General features: G+C 31.3%; 4 protein-coding genes across 5 annotated transcripts in view; all 4 read left to right on the forward strand.

The window, feature by feature from the left end:
* Positions 1 to 9: 9 nt before the first annotated feature.
* Positions 10 to 3,197, forward strand: LOC101502009 (ACD11 homolog protein). The gene is made up of 4 exons (XM_004497045.4): positions 10 to 475; positions 1,371 to 1,543; positions 1,791 to 1,936; positions 2,863 to 3,197. Exons 1-4 carry the CDS (start codon positions 248 to 250, stop codon positions 2,967 to 2,969), a joined length of 654 nt encoding a protein of 217 aa, XP_004497102.1. The 5' UTR covers positions 10 to 247; the 3' UTR covers positions 2,970 to 3,197.
* Positions 3,198 to 5,926: 2,729 nt separating this feature from the next.
* Positions 5,927 to 11,090, forward strand: LOC101502335 (dihydrolipoyllysine-residue acetyltransferase component 4 of pyruvate dehydrogenase complex, chloroplastic). Its single transcript, XM_004497046.4, has 6 exons — positions 5,927 to 7,035; positions 7,621 to 7,812; positions 7,894 to 7,981; positions 8,065 to 8,135; positions 8,240 to 8,323; positions 10,701 to 11,090. The coding sequence occupies exons 1-6, from the start codon at positions 6,118 to 6,120 to the stop codon at positions 10,803 to 10,805; spliced, it is 1,458 nt and encodes a 485-aa protein (XP_004497103.1). The 5' UTR covers positions 5,927 to 6,117; the 3' UTR covers positions 10,806 to 11,090.
* Positions 11,091 to 11,816: 726 nt separating this feature from the next.
* LOC101502645 (uncharacterized) lies at positions 11,817 to 13,211 on the forward strand. Of its 2 annotated transcripts, none has more exons than XM_004497047.4 (3): positions 11,817 to 12,185; positions 12,265 to 12,346; positions 12,740 to 13,211. In XM_004497047.4, the coding sequence occupies exons 1-3, from the start codon at positions 12,075 to 12,077 to the stop codon at positions 12,910 to 12,912; spliced, it is 366 nt and encodes a 121-aa protein (XP_004497104.1). In that variant the 5' UTR covers positions 11,817 to 12,074; the 3' UTR covers positions 12,913 to 13,211. The 2 variants fall into 2 exon arrangements, with proteins under 2 accessions (XP_004497104.1, XP_004497105.1); XM_004497048.4 differs by having other exon boundaries at positions 12,743 to 13,211.
* A 3,277-nt stretch (positions 13,212 to 16,488) lies between these two features.
* LOC101509399 (uncharacterized) overlaps positions 16,489 to 18,171 on the forward strand; it is an 11,680-nt gene continuing 9,997 nt past the window's right edge. Inside the window, exons 1-2 of the mRNA XM_073367266.1 lie at positions 16,489 to 17,004; positions 17,594 to 18,169. Coding sequence (XP_073223367.1) covers positions 16,642 to 17,004; positions 17,594 to 18,169 — 939 coding nt within the window. The 5' untranslated portion in view covers positions 16,489 to 16,641. The remainder of the gene's footprint in view (positions 17,005 to 17,593; positions 18,170 to 18,171) is intronic.

The raw sequence follows: 18,171 nt of genomic DNA on the forward strand, positions 1-18,171 counted from the left end.
TTGAGTTTTTAACCTCTCACACACCGCATTCACAGGGAACATTCCTTCACACAAAAACAATATTTCCCTTTTCATCAACCTTTCCCAAAAATCCTAAAGACTCCTTTTCTAATCCTTTTTGACGTTTAATCAATGCTTCCCAAATTTTTTTTTAATCTTTCTTCACAAAATAAAGAAAAAAGAATTGCTCGCTTGTTTTCGTTTTTAAATATAGAAAAGGAATTAAATGTTGCGGTGAATTGAAACTATGGTATGTGGTGGATCCGTCATGGAACATTCGGATTTAGCGGTTGATTTGCCTCTTTCTGCCATAGCAGAAGCTTTTGAAGAGCTCGCAAAAAAGGTTAATGAAAGGAAGAACGAACAACAACATATTCGGTTGGATATATTTTGCGAAACCGCTTCTCTTGTTTCTATTCTTTTTCGTTGTCTTGGCCTTGCTTTCAAATTTGCTGAAATGGAATACGTTGCGAAGGTACATATATATAATTATTTTCATTCATTTATATAATTATTGTGATTTTGTATTGGGTAATTGATTTGTCTTATTTCAATGGTTGAATTATATGTTGAGCACTTATATAAATGATTAGTAATTGCAAGCCCCTTAGGGATGTTATTTTTTGCTTGTACATATCACAAATACACAAGGATTTATTTATGTGTGTTATTAGAGAAGATTGAAAGATTAGACTAGATAAGATTTGGAATAATATCATTATTAGAGAGAGTTGAGTGAGCACTTATCATAGAAAATGTGGTGGAAATTGGCTTAGGTGGTTTGTTATTTGATATTAAGGAGAGTATATCAGAGGCAGAGGAAAATCTAGGAAAATATAAAGAGAAATTATTACGAAAGACTTAGAGATTTATGAGTTGGATAGAGATATGATATGTTATAGATATTATGGTGTCGTTTCATCTTCTAGCCGACCCTACTTATTAGTGGGATAAAGCTTGGTTGTTGTTGTATGTGACTAAAGAAGATTAGTATTTAATGACTATAATCAAGGTTTTAAATTGAAATACAGTTGTGATCTTTGATATTGTGGAGAATGACTCTCTAATGTGTGTGGTGTGACTTAATCGTGGTCTCTTTGTTGTTGCAGTGGAGTCATAAAAAACTTTGATGTCATGGTATAATAGTAGTTGCAGAACTTTTTTAAAATACTTAAGAGTTTTATGACGCTTCAATATGCAGGTTATTTTTTTGTTTATAAAATCAATTGCTTTGATATTACTAATTTCTGGTCTAGTTAGTATTCAGGATGTCATGTGTTTCTTTGCTCCAAAATTTTCAACTTTTAGTTTTATGATGTTTTCCTGGCTCTTGTTCTAATGATGTGAATGTATGATGATTGATATTTCAGCTACATGGACTAGTGGAAGCATCAAAGACGTGTCAGACTTTACAAGAAATAATTGACCTTGATGTCGCCAATGACACGGTGAAAACATCAGGAAGTTCTTCACGTAACCTACGCAGAGTTCAACAGGGTCTTGATCTCGTTAGAGCTATATTTGAACAACTTTTGTCAACTGAGTATGAAATCCTAATTATGCATCTATGTTATTTTGTCTTTTGAGAAACTCTTTTGTTTGGGTGGGGTGGGGGAACTCTAATTTGAGGATAAAGTATCCCAGTTGTTTACTTTCTTATCAGATTTGGTTACTTTAAACTCAAATTAGATGTTGAACTATCCATGCTGTTTACTTTTCTATAAAATGTGGTTACTTTATGTGTCTGAAATAGTATTGATGACATATCATTTATTATTTGATATTTTCAGTGATATTTCTCTGAAAGGAGTGGCTTCAACAGCTTATGGAGAGGTGTGTGCACCGTATCACACATGGACCGTCAGAACGGCTGTATATGCTGGGATGTATACACTTCCGACGAGAGACCAACTTTTTTTCAAGCTCAATGAAACAGGTAACTAACTTGCATTGTTTTGTTATGTTCAGTGGATATTGAATCATACGTACACTGCGTTTATATGGAGATAATTTGAAAAACTTATTCCTTATATTGGTTAATACTTTTTGAATCCCATTTAAAATTTAGGGTAAATAGTCATTTTTGTCTATAAATGTATTAGTTACTATCACTACAATTATTGAATGTATCAAATTAGTATTGAGAACGTTGCACAGGGAGAAATAAGTGAAAAGAATCTACATTTTTTATAATTTACAAATTTTTGTGTTCAATCATTTAACAATAATGCTTAACAATAAACCACAATATGATGATATTAGACATACATTAATATTATGTATCAACTATTAAGTACCGTTTTGTTAAAGATAAACATAACATCAATATTATGTATCAACTATTAAGTACCATTTTGTTAAAGATAAACATAACATCAATATTATGTATCAACTATTAAGTACCATTTTGTTAAAGATAAACATAACATCGACTGTGTCATCAATAAGGTCTAAGAAGCCAACATGAACTCATAATATGATATATCAAAAGACATCATTAATTTATTTTTTTTACTTTGACATATCTATATAATCCACTTATGATCTGTATGTAGAACAATTTTTTTAAATACATATATTTAGAAAAGGAATTATTTAAAATATCTTCTGCCATGTAAAATCTCATTTAAAAATTTCATTCTAAAAAACAACTTTAAGTCTCCTCTGACCAAAAATATCTTATTGTGTTGTGAAACAAATGGATTTTTTTTGTCTTATAAACAAATAGATATTTTGGTATAAAAAACAAAGGATTTTATACTTTTGCTTGTTAGATCAATCATGTTACTAATTAGATATTATTTTCTTGTTCGAATCATTCATTTTACAAAGACATAAGCTTCATCATAAATGTTATTGCAGAGCAATCAGCTGAGAAGAAGATGAGGAGGTACATTAGTGCATCACTTCCAGTTATAGAATACATTGATAAACTGTACCTTTCACGAAATATTGTGTTGAACTGGTGAGTTCATATAAAGAGATAAATTTGAAGAAGAAATCAAATGCTAGGTCTGGTTGTTAGAAGATAGTGATGTGGCTCCATTGATATAACAATATACATGCTTCATTTTTTCTTATAACCAATATGTACATTTAATTATGTCAGTTTCTTAGCGGCTGTTTGGAGCTTTAGGGAGATGTAAAAAATAGGGTTTTAATAAAATGATTATATTGATGTGTTGTTTTGTTTTTTATATACATATACATCATTTATTTGAAGGAAACATACAATGATTTTTAAATCCTTTTAAACAAAAAAGTAATGCAATGTGTAGGTTATTCAGTGCATTATTATCAGAAATATCAAATTGTTAATTCTCACTATTACAGTGATAACAGAAGGTGTTTGGATATTCTAGAGTAGTTGGGCAGTATAGCAGCTCGGAGAACTCTTAGGTTTAGAAAGAAAAATTATATCTCTCTAGATCTAACCGTCCTTAAAGATGTTGTATTGTTCCACATTTAGTATAAGAATAACTTTTCAATAATACAGTGATTATAATGATTTAAAAAATTGGTTTATATTTGAAATTCAATGTGAATCATTTTTGAAATTGTTGGCTATAACTAAATATGTGTTTGGTTTATAGATGTAGTAAAAGTTATTTTTCTCATAATGTCACTATTATTTATGTATTTTTCAATATAATAATAAATATGTGTTTGGCTATAACTAAATATGTGTTTGGTTTATACATGTACGCTTTTCAAAAGATTGTTTATAAAAAGGAACACAGGTATACTTTATACTAAGTACTAATTAGTTGATTACCATATAAAACTCCCATTTTAGTTAAAGTCCCATTTTAGTTAAAGTCGTTAATACAATTTAACAATAACAAAATTTATGCTACTATAATTAGTTTAGTGGTGAGATATTTAGGTGGTATGTATGAGGTCTTAAGATTAAACCTCATTGAATCCACAGAAAATATTCATAATAACAAAGGGGTTAGATCGGTATATACATTTAAGAGAGGGGTGCATTTTGATTATTTTTCTGAGAGATTTTTTTTAAGTTATATAAATGTAAAATATCAAAAACTATCTTTTAATTCAATAATAAAATAACAAATCAAATTTAAATATGTTTACTCGAGTTTGTTCTAATTTAATCAAATATTTATTTAAATTCAATTTGTGATAATACATCAATTTAAAAATATTTGAATTTGACGTACATTGTACTCTTATTTGATTGAAGGGATTAAACTTTATATTTATGTACAGAAGATATTTAATTTACATAATAAAAAATCGACGTGCTTACAAAATTCTATAAAGTTCTAGGTTATTAATGTATCTTTGTAATCCAAACACACAATTTCGTGGGTAGAAAATAATTCATAATTTTGTTTAGTGGGACTAGTGTGAGTTGTAGTGGGTTCAAGACACAACACGAAGGTTGAGGAAGGGTTCGCAGGTCTAATGGGACGATGGTGTGAAGGGTCGGTGATGGAGAAAGATGTTAGGTAATGGTGAGAGAGATGACATGTTGAATTTATCTGACCTTAACTTTCCTCTTGCTAAGATCATTATTTGGAGATGCTACCCACTCCTTTCAATTTTTCTATCTTCACTCTTCCTCATTTTATTTGAAATTACTAATTATTTGTTTTAATATGCTCTATTTTATTGATTAAAAATGAACAGAATTTCACTAAATTATTTGAATCTTGACAAATTTAAAGAGAATGAGTTGAAAAAAAGTGTTGTGAGAATTATTGCTAATATTTATAGAGGTTAAAAAGGAGTGTGAATGATATGAATGCTTCAATTATCGATTGCTGAGTTTGGTTCTGTTATATTTCAATGTTAGAGTTTTTTTAAATAAACCAATAATAGTAATGTTAATATCGTGAATATTACGCTCAAGGTAAAAATCATATTTATAATTTCTTTATCATTTTAATTCTTAACTTTTTTTACTCGAGCCATAAAGTCAACATGGTTATTTATTCCTTAGCTAAAGCAGAGTTTTTTTAAATAAATCAGTAATAGTAATGTTAAAAATCATATTTATAATTTATTTATCATTATAAATTCTTAACTTTTTTTACTTGAGCCACAAAGTCAACATGCTTATTCATTCCTTAGATAAAGCAGTTTATTTTGATTCTATTCCATTTTCTCTCTCAATATTCCAATATTGATTGAATCCTTGATTATTAATAAAATACATTTTTTCTTCAAAAAATAGTAATGACTTATTAAGAGTGAACAATTATTTTAATCTTTGAATGTGTTGGTCTACATTAATCAATGAATATATAAAAAATTCTAAATACATCATCGAATGTATTAGTTATTAATTAGTTTGACCCACAAATATATTTTTTGTAAGTTAATTTGATCTACGAATAAAAATTTAATTTATCAATTTAGTTAATAAAATTACTAACAAAATTCATATCATGAAATATATATGAATTTTATGAATACTTTTTTGTTATTGATAATAAGATATTTATGAATATTATAGACCACCTTACACAATTAAAAAATAAAATACAAATATTGTTAAAAAGATACTCTATAATACACTATTTCTAACATATAATATTTAATTTATTAAAATTAAAATGAGTCTCATTAAACCACAATCAATAATTTGGTCAAATGTTAAAAAGTTACATCTTATATATGTATTTGAAAAAAATTTAAAAATTATAGACATCGTCTCTCAAACAATAATTCAAACTCAAATGAAAACGGTTATGTGAAAATAACAAGAAAAAAATTTAATACTTAAAGAAAAAATAGAAAAAATAAAGATCATTAATTATTATTTCTGAAAAGCACATTCTAAAATTTGCAACAATTTATAAGTATCGAACTAGGATGAGGGAGTTGTATAACTCACCAATAAATGTGCACTGGTTATAAAGTTGTATTTATCGAACATAAATAAACAAAAGATTTGCTTCGGTGAGGTCGTTGGGCAATAACAACAATTTGTATATAAAAAAAGAAAAAAAGAAAAAAGTGAGCAGTAAGAGGTAGCAACAAGTATCAACTCTCCCTTCCTCGTCGTCTCCGCCCCCTCTCCTTCTTCATATCTCTCATTTCAATTTCATTCCAATTTCATTTCCATTTCATTTTCACATTCCCAAAATGAACGCACATTGTTCTTCTTCCTCTTCGATATTCTCTATGGCTTCTCCTTCTCTTCGCAACTCAACAACAAACCTTTCATTCTCAACTCTCATCCTCCCCCGTTCCTCATCCCCTCGCCGCCGACCTTCTTCCTTCAAAATCCAAGCCAAGATCCGCGAAATCTTCATGCCCGCACTCAGTTCAACAATGACTGAGGGTAAAATCGTCTCCTGGATTAAATCTGAAGGCGATACTCTCTCTAAAGGCGATAGTGTCGTCGTCGTTGAATCCGATAAAGCTGATATGGACGTTGAAACGTTTTACGATGGAATTCTCGCTGCTATTGTTGTTAATGAAGGTGAAACTGCTCCCGTTGGTGCTCCCATTGGTTTGCTTGCGGAGACTCCTGAAGATATCGCTGAAGCTCAAGCTAAAGCCAAATCCGTCAAATCCGCTTCTTCTTCTTCTTCTTCGTCTTCTCCGCCAATCGAGGATACTCCTCCGGTGAATTCTCAACCTCCTCCTCCTCCTCCGCCGGCGGCTAAGTCTGTTTCCGATGGTCCGAAGAAAATTGTGGCTACACCTCAGGCGAAGAAGCTTGCAAAACAGCACAAGGTCGACATTGCATCGCTCTCCGGGACAGGTCCGTTTGGCCGGATCACGCCGGAAGATGTCGAGGCTGCCGCCGGGATTACACCGTCGAAGAGTAATGTAGCTCCGGCGGTGGCGACTCCTACTCCGGCGGCGTCGGTTCAACCAACAAAATCAGCTGCTGCTGGTTCTTCTTCTGCTGCTTTGCTTCCAGGTTCCAGTGTTGTTCCTTTCACGACGATGCAATCTGCTGTTTCTAAGAATATGGTGGAGTCTCTCTCTGTGCCTACATTCCGTGTTGGGTATCCTGTCACCACTGATGCTCTTGATGCTCTCTACGAGAAGGTATGAATATGAATTATATGATAGATAAGTGATATTGTGACACATAAATTTGAGAGCAAAAATAGAAAACAATGATGATGGTTAATGCAATTCAAATTTGTGGTTAATTAGTGAATATGAAGTGTCTCAACTCATTAACCAGAAGTTTGACAAAACTAAATTTTAGATGTTCAAATGGACAATATATTCAAATATACACGAATTTGAGGTTTTCAAATATACATGATATGAATTAACCACAATTTCAGTTCAAATATACAACTGAAAATTGTGATTATTGATTAACATTCAAAATTGTGATTAATTGTGTTTTGTAGAAGGTTAATGAGGTGCAACACCTTGTAATATTCATTAACCATTTACTAAAATGTAATTACCTATCTATTTGAAATGCATTAACCAGACATCTAAATTGTTGACAAATTTTGTTGTCCCATTGTGTCAAACTAACATAACTCTATGATATATGATTATGATGATGATTATGAATGGCATTGTTTGATTTTGAAATTTTGGTGATGGATAGTTGAGATTGAATATTATTTTATTGGGGTTTTGAAATTTGATGTTGAATTTTTTGTTCAGGTGAAACCTAAGGGTGTGACCATGACTGCTATATTGGCTAAGGCTGTTGCTATGGCACTTGTTCAGCATCCAGTTGTCAATGCCACCTGCAAAGACGGCAAGAACTTTCACTATAACAGTAACATTAATGTTGCTGTTGCTGTGGCAATCAATGGTGGCTTGATAACCCCAGTTCTTCAGGATGCTGATAAGGTCTGTGAATTTAAATTTGTTTTTCTGTTTTTTTGTCCAATTTTTATTTCATTGGTTGATTGTTTTGGTGTTGTGTTGTAGTTGGACTTGTATCTGTTGTCTCAAAAATGGAAAGAACTAGTTGGAAAGGCTCGTTCAAAGCAATTGCAACCTCATGAGTATAATTCAGGTTTCGTTAATGCTATTAACAATTTGATTTCTGTGTTATGTGAACATTTTTACCCGATATTAATTGTGTCTGGTTGCCTTCAGGAACTTTCACACTTTCCAATTTGGGTATGTTTGGAGTTGACAGGTTTGATGCCATACTTCCTCCAGGCCAGGTTAGTGATTGTTTTTTGGATTTTGAATTGTTAATTTGAGGGATTCTGACTTTTAGTCTAGCAGTTTGAACATTGTTTGGTTTTAAACTATCATTTATTTTCAGGGCGCTATCATGGCTGTTGGAGCATCAAAGCCTACTGTACTGGCCGATGCAGATGGATTCTTCAGAGTGAAAAGTAAAATGCTGGTGAGTTATATGATATATATATATATACTTTTCTTGCTGTTTATGCATTCATGCTTAGAACAATGGATGAAGTCCAGGTGAACATAAACAAACATTTTTTGATAGAAATAGAGCCTTCTGTCATTGCACCATGATCATCATGTGAAGGCTTAGATTGCATTTTCATGGTCTCACACTAATAATATAATTTTCCGAAGGGTTAACTGTAGGTTCATAGTCGAAATTTTAGATTGTATCTGGGTGGGTGGTGTTGTGCTGTGTGAGTATTTTTTTTTTCAAGAGATAACTCAATCGATATAGTATAAAATTTAGATCACATCTGCAAGGTGTTATACTTCATGAACATTTTTTTCAGCTGCATGGATTCAGTGTTCTGTCTCAAATATTCATCATAATACTTCTTTCTAATCATTTCTTAAATTTATTTGCTGGATTATGGTATTCACCGATGAACCCCTCCCGACGCACACAAGTGTGTCCTCTGAGTTTTCTGTTTCTTGAATTTTTTATTTCTTCTCCTATTACCTTGTGAACCAAAGATTCAATGTTCAGAAGGCTTCGTTCTTGTCGGGCCTGGATCATATACTCTTTCTCTCTTGAAGAAATTATCATCTAGACTTGTCACTCTTCGTCTTGGATTCTTGTTAGCATTATAGCAATAGGTTTCACAGGAACCTTAGTCAGATAGTTCAATTGATTCATAGTGGCTAAAGTGCATTTTAAAATACCACATAGGCTGATGTCGTAGTTTAACAACAACTTGCTTCTGCTAAGTTCCTCGACACTATAAACAATTGAACTCGTTTCAAAGATGAAATTTCAACTTCCTATATTATATTCATCCACACACACTATGATTACTACAGTTTTCTCTGTAGTCTTTTGTTTTGTTTTTTCCTTTTGAAAAATCTATACAAGTGGTTCTCTGCAAACAAATTCCAATGCTTCTTTGGGGTTGTTAATCTTGAAACCATAAATTGGGAATGTCTTATCACCATCATGTCAAATGATATGTCATTTCTTTCATAGTCAGTTAATGGATATACTCTTTGAGTAGTGATTGCAGAGCAACACAAAATCCAACTTGCTATATTTCAAACTTTTATGTTTCATTTTTTAAGCATTTTGACCTGTATCTTTTGATCTCGATTGTAGAAGTACTTACAGGACATATCCAATAAATGGTGTCACAGCACAAGCGTTTTTTAAGATGATATAATCTTAGTTGTAGATTCAAGAAAATAAATAATTGAAAAGTTAGAGATATGTCAATAAGCCTGGGACACAATTTCAGCCTGAGCAAAAGTAGAAAAAAAGAGTATATCAAATGCTAAACAAATTTTATCACAGAGATGACCATTTAATACAAGTCTCACGTTTCAGAGTACCACAGATCTATCACACAAGTAACAGAGAAATAGAGGAATGCGTCAATCATATAATCAAAATAGGGTGGATGAAATGGAGGAACGTTTCGGGTGTGATATGCAATAGAAAAACATCACTCAAGCATAAAGTAAAAAATTAGTCAACAGTTGTAAGATTTGCAATGTTGTATGGAACTGAATGTTAGGTGGAAAAAATCTAAAAAGTAACTTTTAGTGTTGTAGTCTGTAGAGATGACAATATTACAATGCACGATTCATTGGTTACGCAAGACAAAGTAGGACTAGAAATACACTCATTTTAGAAATACTAGGATACCCTCCATTGTAGAGAAGATTATAGAATCTTTAACTAGATATATATGATTATGGAGAAGACTTATAGAAGCTAGTGTGAGTATATGTATATCCCATCAAGCACCATCCAATAGTTAGAGCTAAAGGGAGACCAAGGAAACTATATACCAAACTATAAGAGACATAAGAGGCAAGTTGTCTATTATTGGATCTAATATGACATCCATTGATCAATATAGTCAACTCTTCTAAGTGGGAAAAGGCTTGGTGGTGGTGGTTTGATTATATTGGTTGTTTTTTTGTCTTAAGATTTGATAAGCATCCAACAATTGAGTTTATTTTCACAACCTAAAATTCAGAAGAAACAGCGGTTCCTTCTTATCCTATAAATGCACAGTTGCACTACCTTGTCAAAATTTATAAATTCAAGGACCTCACATGCATGATGCCTCACTTTGACGGAGAAGGGTAGAAAACCTTTTTCTTGTCTTCATCGGGCAAGCACATCTATCATGATTCATGAGAGAATTTACTTCTTGATTAATGTTGTCATAAGAAGTACCTTGTCAAATACTGGTTCAGATTGGTCTCTTCTGTCAGTTTTTTTATTAGAACCATATCGAATGGTAGTTTTTTTAATTTATTTTTAAATTTCCCAGGATCTAATTAATTGGGTCTAAACTTTCCTTTTTCAGGTGAATGTAACAGCTGATCACCGAATAATTTATGGGGCTGACCTGGCTGCCTTCCTTCAGACATTCTCTAAAATCATTGAAAACCCAGAAAGCCTAACATTATAGTCGTTCTTCACTTTGAGATAAATTTAGTTATACCAAACATTGTTTCTTGAGAAGCTGTTTGGCTTAGTTCCTAAACTTTTGTACTTTTTATTTGCTCTTGATTTTTGATTATTTTACTAGATCGATCTCCCGGGAATTCTTAAACTTTTGTATTTTTTCTTTGCATTTTCTTTTTTGTTATATCTTACTAGATTGATCACATGTGTGATGCACGGGTCGTGATTGTAATAATATTTATGCACTTTGAGAAATCATAAATTAATTGTCTACTAATTTAGTTGTCTATTGATGATGTTCAAATGTTTGATATTTAGATAAGAAATTCAAAGATAGATATCTAGAAAGAAAGAAATGTAGTTTAATTGTAGAACATAAAATTTTGGCCTAACTTAAAACATTATGAATGAAAGGGGGTGGATGAACCATCATTATAGTTATAGTTACACTGCTGCGTAATCGTTTCTGATCAATTGTTTTGCCAGGGAAATTGATGCCGCTGAACTGTATATTAACAATTGTCAAAGAGTATTGTATATTTTTTTCAAATGATATATTTCAATTTCAAAGCATGTAGGGGATCCCACTCCAAGTCCCGTCGTACTTTGCTGGGTTGAGGTTGATGTCGGCAAAGACAGCTTTACCTGACTTTGGAAGGTAGAATACTAGAATTTCGATGCTGTACTGTCTGTGAAATGGACCACTGTCTGCCAGTGCTGAAGCCAATTGTTTGACTTTAGTTATACTGATACCCAATGACCTACGCTATTGGGTGTGGATCCAATGCTAGTAGTAGTATTAATCTTCTAGATAACAATAAAAATACTAATAATAACTATGATAGCTTACTGTTCGTTAATCCTTTTCAATTAAATTAGTGCCCGGTTAAGTAAGCAACCTTGAATGAAAAAATAATAATTCGTCTGAAGAACAATCAAGCACTATTATGTCACTATAATGTGGGACCTGCTCCACTCCATTATAGTAGATATATATATATATACACATTAGTGAAACAATTTTATATCTCTTTTAATTAACATAGTCATCATCATAAAATAAATAAAGTATTTTTTTCACTCCTTTCACTATTCTTCATTTTCTGCCCACCCCACCAACAACAACTGAAGCCACCACAAGCATCCCAATCCCAAGAGAGATGAAATTGCTCTATCAACTCAAATCAGACTCAACCTACCACCTTATTAATTAATCACAGACAGCAGAGGTTTTTGTTCAACAGAGCTAAGATAAGAAGCTAGATAGAAAAGTATGGCTTTTGAAGATTGTTCTTCTGAAAAGGAACTTCAGAAAGTCTCAAAGAGTTTTATTCCTCTTTCTGGGACTAGTCTTGCATCTTTGGAGTCTTTGTCACTTCCACTGGTATGGAGTTTACTGTACTTTTGAGTTTTGAATTTCTATAATGTGTTGTTTGATGATGTGTTTGTTTCGTTAAGAACAGGTGCAGGAGGTTGTTCTTTCTGCAGATATGCAATGTGAAGAGTGCCAGAAGAGAGTTTCTGACATTATTACAAAAATGAATGGTGAGTCACTTTGTTTCTTACACTGTCTTCAATTCATGTAAACTCATCCTTTGAGTTTTCTCAAAGAATTAGCATATGTTTGGTACCAAACTTCTAAGGCAACGTGGTTTTTCATCGTGAATTTGGTGCACATACACAAACATACGCTTAAATGTGAAATTGTTGATTGGATAGGAAAATAAGATCCTTTCTTCAAACCTCTATATCCTCTCTTCTATTTGCTTTGTTTGCAACAAGAGGCTAGAAAAGACATAGAGAGGAAAAGCGTAGTGGTCCTTATTATTTTTGTCGTTATAAAATGTGTTTGCAAAGGTAGCATTACAAACATTTTATTATGAAAAATGTTGCTTAAGTATCAGTTGTAATGGTGTTTGTTTATGTTTTATTTTTCAGCAGAAACTGAGTCCATTGTGGTGAACGTATTGGAAAAGAAGGTGATACTTACTTTTAGGATATCATCAACAACAATTGGTAAAGAGAAAGTAATAATGTCAAAGAAAGTTACTCCAATCAACAACAGTAAAGCTCCCATTATCAAACGGATATTCCGGTCATTCATAGTTTAACTTAACTACAAATTACTACATGTGCATAAGATTCGGTTTCATTGATTTTCACAATTTGTACAGCACACACTCTTTGTAGTATTCATGATTGAATTTGTTTTCTAGTAACTTTTTTTTTTTTTTATCAAGAACTATCCCTCCAAATCTTTTTGTTTTTCCATTTTTGTTCAAATAAATGATTTTAACATCGACTTAGTTTTCTTTCATCTTTTATCTATGTGTTCGTTTGAACATGTAATGTTGTTTATTTTTTCAATTTGGTGTAATATTTTTATAATAAAAAATAATTGTTACCTTTATTAGCACTTTCTTCGTTTATCAAAAAGACATTTGATGTAACTTATGTACATTTATGTTTTGGGATTTTTTTTATGGTTTTGGTTAATAAAGAGTAGATGATGATGGTGGTAGAGTTATGTTTTTTGAGTTTTTGAAATTGTGTTTTATGAGCTTTGGTTAAGAAGAAGATGAAGGAGATATGATGATAGTGAAAATCGAGACACGGTGAAGGAGATGTAAACATTTTTTAATATAATAAATTATATTTATTAAAAAACTTTTTATAACTTAATATTAATGAAATAATAATCGTATGATGATGTGGAAATCAATTTTTCCAAATCACTAATTGTTTATATTAGACTTTGAGAATAAGAATGTGATGCTTCAGTCTTTTTCAGTGTTGGTTTAGGTAACAACGATGCAAATCGTAGCCATCAAGAGATGCTTCCCCTAGCAATGGCACTCTGCTCTAGGGTGGATAAGTGTATTTTAGGTTAATTTGTTGGTCTTAACCAAATTTAAAGAAAAAATTACATTAATTTGAATTTTTTAGCCAAACACATGCTTATAATAAATAAAATTTATTTTATTCTTTATGAATTCATTTAAAAAGACGAGTAGCAAGTAATATATTTATCGTGATTTTCTAGTACGACTTAAATTAAATTTGAACATTGTTTTAGAATCTAATTGCTTCAAGGCATGAAACACATTCTCTACAAAATATAGTGAAAATGTAACATTCTCGTAGTTGATGCAGGTTATTTAAATATTTATAATATAATTTATTTCCAACTATTTAATTTACTTCTATTTTTAATCTTATTTACTTTTAAGCGAAATATGAAACTCATATATGAATATAATTTATTTTAAAATTAAATTAATTCAAGCTTTTCACTTCTACATGGATTATATTTACTTTGTATTCAATAAATTTTAAATATGCCTTAAAATATATTAATTACTTATAGATGTAAATATTCCTATTCATAGTTATTTACTTATGTCAAATAATAATAATATTTGCTTTTTTATAAAGAATAGTTGTAATATTTCACTTGCAAATAACAGGTAAATGTATATGAATCATTTTAAAAAACAAAATGCCTAGGAATCAAATCAAATGATAAATTAATTGATTAACAAGTTTCAATTTAAAACAAATTATTTTGAAAATATATTAAAAAGTATCCCATAGATACTTATCATTAATAAATATTAAAAATATGACACAAATATATTCTACTAATAAATATAAAAATTACAAGACAAATATTGTCACGGTCCGAAAATCGAATGATGTGACCCGTGCACAATCTACACTTTTAATTTGACAAATCTATCAACTAACTTAACAATTGCACAATTTTTATAGTTCTAAATAACCATTTCACAAAATATATATAATACTCCTCGAGATTCAGACATAGTATCATTTGTAACTTTATCGTTTCTAAATTATAAAATTTTGTTTCAAACTTTTAACCAAGTAAATATTTCAGATAATGAATTTAAATATTTAATATATTCCCAAATAACTTCGAAACTTAAAATAGATGCAAAATACATCGCGACTCAACAGATATACAGCTGAAGGACCACCGATCAAAAAGGTCTACCAAAAAATGATTGAGACTTTAATCTATTAACAACTTGCTACTTATATGTATGGGAAACTAGAAAGAAAAAAAATGAACAGCGTAAAGGGATAAGTCACACAGATTTAGTGAGGAGACAACAACCACCACCAAATAGAAGAGAAATACAAAACAACACAAATAATTATTTTACAATCGTGTGTCAATTATGTTAAACAATATTACTTGAAATATAGATAATTCTCAAATAAAGTATACACATGATAAAATAATTAAACCTATAATTTATTCGTTCACGTAGAAATATTTTTAATTCAATTCATAAAGAAATGAAATCAAAATGAACAACCTTCAAATAAAGTAATGGAAAATCAAACAAGTAAAAATATAAATTTTTGATAACTAATAGGCGATTTCATCTCATTGACAGTCTTCTCCCTCCTAATGGTGGCATTTCCCTTAGGGGCGACTCCATGCAATGGTTAACCATCTCCTTTCAATTTTGCAACGCATCATAATGTATCAATTATAAAGCTTACATCTCGTTGATAATCATCGCATCATAAAGATGACATATCTCATAGGGGCGACTTCATCTAACGAACAAGTCTCTCTAATCAAAATAATGTAACTCAACCAACCTACCTCCGTCAACGATTTTCAAAACACATATTGAAATATAATTTATCATTTTATTGTAACTCATAGAAAACATATTCAAATGTACATCAATTCCATATTTGAATACTTTATAACTCATAAATAAATTAAACTATAAACATATTATATAACAAATATCATGAGAATAAATAAAGAATAAAATCGAGAAAAACTCAAATATTATGTTTCCCAATTTTTAAATAAATACTTTATATAGAAAATGAGTAAAATAATAATTGTGGAATAATAAAAATACGTGACAATGATCGTCGTCTATTCACAACTATGAAAGTTTTACTAAGTTTGTTCTCCAATAACTATAAGAGTAACATGCAAAACTTCAATAATAACTTTGAATATAAAAAATATTTTAAAGACTTTAGAAAAATTATTATATAGTTTAATTAACAATAAAAAACCATAAAAATTCTTAAAATATACTATAAGTACCAAAATAAGTTTTTAACAAAACTACATTTATCTATAGATTAATATTTAGCATAAGAGTTGTGTATCTACTTCAACGAATTTCAATAAACATATTTCAAACAATTAATATTTTTCTCACTTTTTAATTTAGTAACCATAACTCAAAAATTCTAATAAAAAATATTTGTAGGAATATGAGAAATTATATTTTTCGTGATGTTAAATTCATTTAATAGGTTTTATGTGTGTTGTAAGATGAGAAAAAGCAAGGAGAAAAATAAAACAGAAAAAAATAAAATAGAAATAGAGATGGAGTTAGTATTATTGCCGAGAAGAAAGAGATAAACGATGAAGTGAAAACATAAGTTAAAGTGAAATTTGATTTATTTATATATATTATTTTATTAATGAAACATTCATTTCAAATACTATATGATTCTCAATAATATTTTTATAAAATTAAATCGGTATATTCTTTAAATTTCAAATATCACAATTACACTAAAACACAATCTTAAAAAGATACAGACACTGTAGAAATATCTGAGGAGAGTTATGTCAAAACACACGGTTTTGACACGCTTGTAAGACACGTGGGATTATAGTTAGTCGAAGGTCAGGTTCTGAATCCGATCTGATCCAATATAGAACAACCTCCCAGCGTGCCACAACCGTTCACTCCTTCGTAATACTAACTTCATCTTCAACCACAATAAACCTGCAAACCCTAACCCTAATTCTAATTCTCCATCCAATTATGGCCACCGATGGTCACGATTCTCGACGCAAGCATCACCGATCATCCTCTCCGGAAGACCTAGACAAATCCTCCAAGCGTCACAAGCACCGCCACCATCACCGCCATCGTCACGGAACCAAAAGACGTGATGAAGAGATTCATCACGATGCCGGAATAGTTGCCACGATTCCTTCTCCAAGTCCTCCTCCTATTCTCGCTCCGCACAGCCATCTCCCTGACGATGACGTCGAGGAGGGAGAGATTCTCGATGACGAGACTTTCGACGGTGTGGTTGGAAAGAAACAATTGGAATCCGATGCTGAACCTGGTGAAATTGAGGTGAAAGCAGATCGAGATCTTCGATCTGATAAGAAAATTCCGGTATGATACGATCGATTTGATTTGATTTGTTTATTATTATTATTATTATTATTATTTTTTATTTTTAAAATTTCAATTCTGTGTATTGCTACACGTGATATCTGTTTGGTTACTGAGAATCAGAGAGGCCATTGAAATAGATTTCAAAGAAGTTTTCGTTCTTGAAATTTTGCTGTTTTGGTTGCGAAATTTGTATTTCATTCGCAGAATTAAGCGATTCAGTGTATCTCATTTTATCTTGGTGACCAAACAGAACACTGATTCTTTGTTTTTGGACTGTATAATGAATTTTTTTATTCGTGAGAGCTTTTGGTAGAGTACCCTGTCCCTGTCAGTGTTTCATAGATATGTAAGAACCTGGTTGCACTACACGAACATGACATGAGTGAAAGAAGTCTCTCTAGGCGTTTCAGTGAAGACTGGTGGCTTACAGTTAATTTGTAAGAGCTGGTTATGCGTTTTGTATATTTAATTTTGCATATGGAATGATTCAAATGCTTTGTTTTTTTTTACTTTATCAAGCGTTACCTTGAGTATTCTAATTATAATATTTAACATTTGCACTCAATTTATTCTCTATGCTGGGCAGGGACTTCCCACTAAAAGTTCGAAAACTGAAAGCGAGGGCTTCAGCAATGATAAATTTAGTAGCCCTACTTCTGATGCAGAAGATGGGAAATGGCGTCAGAGCCACATTGATTCTCGAATTCATGAAGATGATGATTCTTCAAACCACTCTAGAGCTGAAACTCATGCTAGGAGGGATGTTCGAGCTGGTACTGATGATTTGGGCAATGGGTATTTGAACGTCAAGTCTTCCAAAGGCAATGAGTGGCAGAATGGGGAAGTTGGGCATTTTAAAGGAAAAGAGAAACTAAAAGGTGACTATGATGGTGAATCACTGGAGGCTAATAGAAGGGAAGTAAATTACCACAGACAATCCTCCTCTGAAATTGGAGAAGAAAAACGTAGACTGTCAGGAAATTCTCCTTCTCGTGATGGATACAGAAGTCGATCAAGATCAGCTGGTCATGCAAGGGATAGGTCTCGTTCTCGTAGTGTAGTAGAAGAGTATGCTCATCCTAAGAGAAGGCACTCTAGGGATCAAGGATCCCTTTATTATACTAGCAGACACAAGAATGATTATGACCTTGACGAGGAAAGAGT

Source organism: Cicer arietinum, chromosome 4 (genome assembly GCF_000331145.2).
Source record: "Cicer arietinum cultivar CDC Frontier isolate Library 1 chromosome 4, Cicar.CDCFrontier_v2.0, whole genome shotgun sequence".
NCBI lineage: Eukaryota > Viridiplantae > Streptophyta > Magnoliopsida > Fabales > Fabaceae > Cicer > Cicer arietinum.

Excerpts from the sequence above, each read along its gene's own strand:
- LOC101502009 (XM_004497045.4), top strand. The coding sequence starts at position 248 with ATGGTATGTGGTGGATCCGTCATGGAACATTCGGATTTAGCGGTTGAT. Across the intron at positions 476-1,370 it reads AAATGGAATACGTTGCGAAG|CTACATGGACTAGTGGAAGC; the intron begins GTACATATATAT and ends TTGATATTTCAG. Across the intron at positions 1,937-2,862 it reads TTTCAAGCTCAATGAAACAG|AGCAATCAGCTGAGAAGAAG; the intron begins GTAACTAACTTG and ends ATGTTATTGCAG.
- LOC101502335 (XM_004497046.4), top strand. The coding sequence starts at position 6,118 with ATGAACGCACATTGTTCTTCTTCCTCTTCGATATTCTCTATGGCTTCT. Across the intron at positions 7,982-8,064 it reads ACCTCATGAGTATAATTCAG|GAACTTTCACACTTTCCAAT; the intron begins GTTTCGTTAATG and ends GGTTGCCTTCAG. Across the intron at positions 8,324-10,700 it reads GAGTGAAAAGTAAAATGCTG|GTGAATGTAACAGCTGATCA; the intron begins GTGAGTTATATG and ends TTCCTTTTTCAG.
- LOC101502645 (XM_004497047.4), top strand. The coding sequence starts at position 12,075 with ATGGCTTTTGAAGATTGTTCTTCTGAAAAGGAACTTCAGAAAGTCTCA. Across the intron at positions 12,186-12,264 it reads AGTCTTTGTCACTTCCACTG|GTGCAGGAGGTTGTTCTTTC; the intron begins GTATGGAGTTTA and ends CGTTAAGAACAG. Across the intron at positions 12,347-12,739 it reads CATTATTACAAAAATGAATG|CAGAAACTGAGTCCATTGTG; the intron begins GTGAGTCACTTT and ends TTTATTTTTCAG.